The 7,176-nt window shown below is 42.8% G+C and overlaps 1 protein-coding gene and 1 long non-coding RNA gene across 3 annotated transcripts in view; one reads left to right on the forward strand and one right to left on the reverse strand.

The window, feature by feature from the left end:
• Window positions 1-3,015, forward strand: part of LOC138957423 (uncharacterized) — a 268,397-nt gene extending 265,382 nt beyond the window's left edge. The window contains exons 2-3 of the long non-coding RNA XR_011453026.1: window positions 2,106-2,749; window positions 2,901-3,015. This is a non-coding gene — a long non-coding RNA (uncharacterized lncRNA). The remainder of the gene's footprint in view (window positions 1-2,105; window positions 2,750-2,900) is intronic.
• The window catches only part of LOC138957406 (uncharacterized), a 13,867-nt gene continuing 7,462 nt past the window's right edge, over window positions 772-7,176 (reverse strand). Inside the window, exons 4-7 of one of the 2 annotated variants that reach the window (XM_070328532.1) lie at window positions 5,668-5,785; window positions 4,829-4,947; window positions 1,967-2,013; window positions 772-1,554 (exon numbers count right to left, since the gene is read on the reverse strand). In XM_070328532.1, the coding sequence (XP_070184633.1) occupies window positions 2,003-2,013; window positions 4,829-4,947; window positions 5,668-5,785 (248 nt within the window). In that variant the 3' untranslated portion in view covers window positions 772-1,554; window positions 1,967-2,002. The remainder of the gene's footprint in view (window positions 1,555-1,966; window positions 2,014-4,828; window positions 4,948-5,667; window positions 5,786-7,176) is intronic. The other variant, XM_070328527.1, reaches the window with a different exon arrangement.

The raw sequence follows: 7,176 nt of genomic DNA on the forward strand, positions 1-7,176 counted from the left end.
TTGGTACAACTAAAGGAAAACTAATTAGACCTTCAGTTAGGCTTTCACAGCAAAGTAAATGCCAAACGTCTCTTTTTTTTTCAATTGTTTATTTCCAAGTGAATAAGGAATTGAAATCATACGAAGAAGCAAAGCCAGAGACAGGACGAAGTGTTAATTACAGTTAACAGTTAAAAGCAACAACATAACATTACATTTTTAAAACAATACAGAAAGAAAATACCCTGGAATCGATCATGCTCTACCTTTCAGATACCGATGTCCTGGCGGCTCTTGACAAAAAAATAAAAATCTAAACAACGAAGTGACTGTGGTAAGATGAACAAAGTTAAAAAAACAAAGGAATACTGTACTCACCAATACAAGAACGAGACAAGACGGTACGAATTTTCGCTTATGGAAGCTTCATCAGGAAAAACAAGAACACAAAAGACAACAAAAAGCAGACGCAACACGGAACGAACAAGGTTTGAAAGAAAATGGAGGGCAAACACGCAAAAAAAGGGAAGGAACTCTAGGAACGGAAAAAAAATAAAAAATAAAATTAGAAATAAAATAAAAAATAAAATTAGAAATAAAATAGATAAATAAATAAAATATTTTGAATGTTTTAAATGCCATGATTGTTCGGTGTAAAAAAAATCAATATCTAAAAAAAATCATTACGTACAAAGAATGCCCCTGAGACAATTGTTTCCAGGGGAGGCAATCATCTTGGTGCAAATTCAACTGGGCAATATACAGCGGTTGTTTCCCTTGTCAGAGTATTAATTTTTCCTTTGTGGCATTCACTGTTAGACATTGCCATACACACTGACATATAGACAGTATTGTCTCGGATGAGAAATTCACATGTGGGGCATATCACAAAATAAAACAATACAATACCACTTGAGTGTAGTTTACATCCTGTATTGTGTCTATTTTTTCGTTTTAAACAACATACAAACATAACAAGTATTTTCTTACACTCAGGGCTCCCCACGGACGCTCCACATAGAGGGTCCTGGGACCCCAAATCTTCAATGTATAGGGGGTCCTGTGGTCCTCTCCGTGAAACTTAAGAGGGTTCAAATACCAGGAAGTTCATATTCTTGCTGAAAGCTGTACCAACGGTACGAATGCATTCAGTGCGTCCCGAGACCCACTCTTTAGGATTGAGTGGTCCGCGAGACCCCCTCCATGAAATTGAAATATATTTTTCAGCTACGCAGGGAGGAACCGTTTGGAAAGCCCGAGGTGCACGAGAAGGTTACCATTCAAACGGGAGACAGCCGCGGTGTTGGATTGGTTGATACTGATATTTGTTGTGATTCCAACCAATCAGATCCCGCGGTTTGTTCTCTCCCGTTTGGGTGACACAACCTTTCGGCTCGTGTACCTCAGTCCTGGGCGATGTTTGGGGAACCCTGACACTGTTGTACTTTCGGAGCATTTATTTGTCGAGATCCGCCGGGACACCAGACTGAAGGGATCAGAGAAGACAGAGGCAGGTCAGCAGCGCAGCAATTATCAGAAGGGAGAGAGACGAGGTTCCAGTTCGAGCAACTCCTCCTGTGGAAAAAATATAGACAAGGTAAAGTTGTGAGAATTAACATGTAACGTCTGCATGATTAAGGAGTCCAATGCTACGATTATTGGGGAGCCATGCTAACGATCCATGACAAAATGATAACGAACTCCGTTCACCTGTTACACTCTTGTACCCTTGCAGGCCGTTTGCTCACAGTATTTGATTAGTACATTCGAATTTAATGTGACGAGTCAGTGAAGGCAACAACGACTACGAACCAGAAATGTGAATCTTCACACACACACACACACACACACACACTGACACACACACACACACACACACACACACACACACACACACACACACACACACACACACACACACCGCACACACACACTGCCCCCTCGCGAACACGCAACACACGCCATTCGAAAATGACGAAATTCTTACATGAAACAGGTGGTTAGTTCCAGTTTGGACCATCCTTCACTGGAGAACTTGAGATTACATAACATGTTAGTGGTTAGTAATGTTGTACATAAAATAGAACAAGCAATACATAAGAAACAAACATTAGACAGACAAACAGTGGATGGAAAGATAGCAGCAACAAGAGTGGCGATTCCCAAGATGTATGTGTATGTTTAGCTGTAATCAGCTACCTGTAAATCAAGTTGACCCGTGAGTCGAATAATGATAAAATAATCACTGAATACATCTGGCAGCTGACTAATAATAATAATTGTCAGTAAGTACTGGTGTCACATGACTGATGTGAACCAGTTGATTGGCTAATGGCGATGCGCTAAAACTGTTGGCGCACTCTTGGAGTGCGCTAACTTTTCCACAGAGCGTATTCTTCCGCCCTTTGCCTAAGCAAGACTGTGCTCTTATCCTCAGAATTAATTAATGACATGTAGCTTATATTCTCCACAATACCAAATGACAATAAATTCCCTGCTTCTCAATTAAAGCAGAAGTGGGGGTTTTCTGACAGATTGCATGTGCCTGTGCCAGTGGCAGTGATCTAAAAATAGAAGCCGCTGTGTTTCATCTAATTTTCGCCGACTTGCATAGATTCTTCTCATATGCCGTGTTAGTGGCATGTAGCTTATCATCCACATTACCAAATGATGAGTTAGTATACAATTCCCAGCGGCTAACAGAAAACACAAGTGTTATTCCGATAACGTACCAGCTAGACCAGTTTGGAAGACTGACTCGATCGACTCTGTAGCAGACTACACAAAAATACGACTGCATCAGTTCAGTAAATGAATGGTTTCCGAATTATTATTTCAAGGCAAGAACAATCGAAAACGTGTAGGGTTCAGAACGTTCTTACCACCGTGCAGACTCAGTGCAGACTGGTTCGATTGCCCAGGTAGCCTAGCACAGTAGCAGACGACATTAACCCCGCTCAGCAAATTAACATGTTGGGCAAATGTGAACGAAAAAACGATGGGGATATAATACGTGTAGGGTTCAGAGCATTCTTACCGTTCATATTTAGTATCAGACTCCCCGATGAGTGAAGATACAACACGAAAAATAATTATGCCACATTTGTTTTGAAAATGTGCGAACCGTCGAGTCCCGCTTCGAGTCAATTCAAGGGGAGTCACTCCGCACAGTCAATCCGTCGAAGCTCGACTGGAGGTTTCGAATCGCAAATAATGAAGAGCACAGTCCTTTCTCCGAGTTCAAATGAGGTCTCTCTGAAAGATCATCACTGTTCAGATTAACGCTACACTGGAATTTACCAACAGAAATTAAAATGCGTGTGACGAAAGCACGACACACTTGAGACACCCCACACAAAAGTAGATCTTTACTGTACACGACCTGACCACACAGTTATGCCCATTCAAATGCGCGTTGCAAAATGTGCGTTTGGAATCTTCTTTTTTCTATGGCGGTACTGACAATAATTATCGTTATTGAAACAATCCCAGTGCACTAAGGGATTTATAGAGCAAATCTCGAAAATAATTATTGAACTCAGCGCTATGCGCTTCGTTCAATAATGAATTTTCTCGATTTGCTCTATAAATCCCTTAGTGCACTGGGATGTCTCAATAACTTAAATAATAAATGACTTTTCTATAGCGCGAGTCCCATCAATTGGCTCCAGGCGCTTTACATATTCATTCTAAAATAAACGAGCACAAATGAAACAAGCATACAAAGCATACATATAACTGAGATGAAACAACAAGAACCAAAGCAAGAAGCAAACTGGGCGTACATTGTTAAACGTACACACACACACACACACACACACACACACACACACATACACACACACACACACACACACACTGACAAACACACACAATCATACCATTGACAGAGAGACCATACAGTACATACAGGGTAGAGAGTTCCAAAGCAGAAAAGATTTGTGGAGAGTCTACATAGGCTAAGCAAAGGCTTTACGAAACAGGTACGTATGTTTTGAGTTGTGTTCTGAAGGAGGAAAGGCTGCTGGAGTCCGTGACCCAAGGATCTCAGATGTCCATTTTCTCTACCAGCTTTCTGTTGCAAATATAATCACAGCCCTTCCCATGAAAACACTTCTGCTTACTATCTCAGATCTGCCCCCCATTTGGACATATACCAAAATACAACATCCTGGCTGCTTCGTATGCAGGGTGGGAACTCTTGTATGATTACATTTTTGAAGTATCTCATTACAAATGTCAACTCTGCACAGAAAGTAGGCAGGCAGTGGATGTTTGGTACGTGTCCCAGTGGAGGGGTGCTTTTATCCTGGCTTAACGCCTCGGCAGATCTGATATGGTGAGCTGAATCGTCTATACGAGAAGTATGCCTTTGACAATCTGAGGCATGTATTAGATTTGTGTACGTAGTACTTAGTTTTGTATGTTTTGGTGTTTCAAGATAGCGCATATTGAATGGCGTTAAGATGTGTGTGTGTGTGTGTGTGTGTGTGTGTGTGTGTGTGTGTGTGTGTGTGTGTGTGTGTGCGTGCGTGTGTGTGTGTGTGTGTGTGTGTGTGTGTGTGTGTGTGTGTGTGTGTGTGTGTGTGAAAGAGCATGTCCGTGCATGTGTGTGTGTGTGTGTGTGTGAGTGTGCGTGCGTGCGTGCGTGCGTGCGTGCGTGCGTGCGTGCGTGCGTGCGTGCGTGCGTACGTGCGTGCGTGCGTGCGTGCGTGCATACCGTTTGTGCGTGCGTGTGTGCGTTGATGAATGAGCCAATAAAGTAGCGAAAAAGGAACAGGAAAATGAATGTATCTATATCTTATGCGGTAAGATAATGGAAATTCCGGTTAAGACCATCCGTGCGTACCTGTCCCACAAACGGCCGGTGTGGCGTAGTTCTCTGCGTAATACGCGAGGATGTCAGCTGTCTGATGGGCGCAAGACGCCAAAATGTCCCGCGTACAATTGACTGCAATCTCAAAGGACCTGCACACATTGCATGGTGATTATTTTTCTGTCTCTCTCTCTCTGTCTCTGTCTCTCTCTCTCTGTCTCTCTCTCTGTCTTTCTCTCTCTATCTCTCTCTGTCTCTCTCTCTCTCTCTCTCTCTGAGTCTCTCTCTCTCTCTCTCTCTCTGTCTGTCTCGCTCTCTCTCTCTCTCTCTCTCTCTGTCTGTCTCCCTCTCTCTTTCTCTCTGTCTGTCTCGCTCTGTCTGTCTCGCTCTCTCTCTCTCTCTCTCTCTCTCTCTCTCTCTCTCTCTCTCTCTCTCTCTCTCTCTCTCTCTCTCTCTCTCTCTCTCTCTCTCTGTAACCTTAAACATATATCCTTATGTATTAAAGATCAGGCTCTCCCCCCCCCCCCCCTGTTTTATTCCATTATTTTTGTCTTTGTTAATATTCAACTTAATTCAATTAAATACATTACTATCTGAACGTAAAACAAGCAAACATGTGTCTTTTGGCTCGTATAAACAAATAAAAGATCACGTAACAGCCTACGTGCGAGGTGTCTGAGAACACCACCGTACGGAGGGATTCTGCGGGCATCGCACAATAAAAGAAAGATAGACATTTTTCTCGGACTCTCGAGGCAGATGCCACACAATAATACTTGGTCTCTAGACTGGTAAAGTCACGTCCCTTTCATGAGAATCACAAGCAGATATAGAGGATTTTTTTCTAAAGGGCGTGTAAAGCAGACACTGACTTGCATGTGATGTATGTGACATTGGTGTTTGTGTTTCCGCTCAGCAAGGACACCGTCCCCGAGGTTGCGCACTGCTGAAGAGCCGGCTTGGTCTGCTGGATGCACTCTGTGTCCAGATCTGGTTGGAGAACAATGTAGAACAATAATAATACTAATGATCAATAAGTGTCAGTAAGTACTGGTGTCACATGACTGATTTGATTGGCTTATATGGCAATGCGCTTAAAACTGTTAGCGCACTCCAAGAGTTAGTGCGCTAACAGTTCCAGACAGCGTATTCATGCGCCTGTGATCGTTCTTTCGATTTAGGAAGATTCTGCTTATCAGTCCTCCGTATTAGTGACATCGTCTCGACATTACCAAATGATGCTTGACCCTAAAATTCCCCGCGGCTAAAAGCAAAAGTGGGTTTTTTTCTGACAGATTTTGAGCTAGACCATGCAGCACTTGGAAGTCGAGTGACTATCCTACGTATATGGAGCAGACAACAGCGTCAGTTCAGTACTGAAATGAACGGTTTCCCCATATTTCAGGACAACAACGATGTAAATAGAAAACGCGAAGCCTTCAACACAGTCTTACCATGTAATCATAGCACCAGCCTATCAGATGCATGTAGATACATTACGAAAAAACTTTATTTTTTGCGAATGAGCCAACCATCGGGTTACTTTGACATCAGGGGACGTCACTCAGTTGCTTGGGGGTTGTTCAATTATTGGGAGCGTAGACGTGACACTTCTGGTAGATGTCTTACTACCAATAATTAACTGAATATAAACGTGAAACTGTATGCTTGCGGGTACATTAAGCATAACCGTAGCTCATACTGTTAGTGGCTAATCGATAAAACATTGCTGAGGGTCATCAAATCGTAAAATCATCTTTGGCGATTAAACCGTCAATACCCCCGCTACGCGCTTCGTCCAATAGTTCATTTTCTCGAATTGCTCTATAAATCTCTTGGCCCACTGTGATGTCTCAATAACTTAAATGATAATAATGATAATGATAATAATCATTGTTGTATCCAGATCTAAGAATTCAAGAGAACTCTTCTTTGTAACATTGACGCTTGTTGAATCCAGATTTGTTTGGAGAAATATGGAAAACACTTGTATGCTATACCGACGCTTGGTGTGTCATTATCTATTTGCATAAAGGTTTAGAACACATCAACGTAAGAAAAAAATCAGAATACTGAATCCTAAGGGCAGGGGCGGATCAGTTGCTTTGTAAGGGGGGGTGCACTTTGAATCGAAAGTGAATGTGATGGGCGCGAAGCGCCCGAATTTGCTAGGGGGGTCCGGGGGCATGCCCCCCCCCCGGAAAAAATGTTGGCTCAAAGAAGCAAAATGGTGCCATCTGGTGCCATTTGAACTTATAAAATGGTCATAGAATCAGCTTTCCAAATTTTTTTTTTTTTTTTTTTGCTGGAGGGGGGTGCACGTGCACCCTGTGCACCCCCCCCCCCCCCCCCCTCGTCCGCCCCTGTAAGGGGGTAAATCG

Source organism: Littorina saxatilis, linkage group LG2, assembly GCF_037325665.1.
Source record: "Littorina saxatilis isolate snail1 linkage group LG2, US_GU_Lsax_2.0, whole genome shotgun sequence".
Classification (NCBI taxonomy): Eukaryota; Metazoa; Mollusca; class Gastropoda; order Littorinimorpha; family Littorinidae; genus Littorina; species Littorina saxatilis.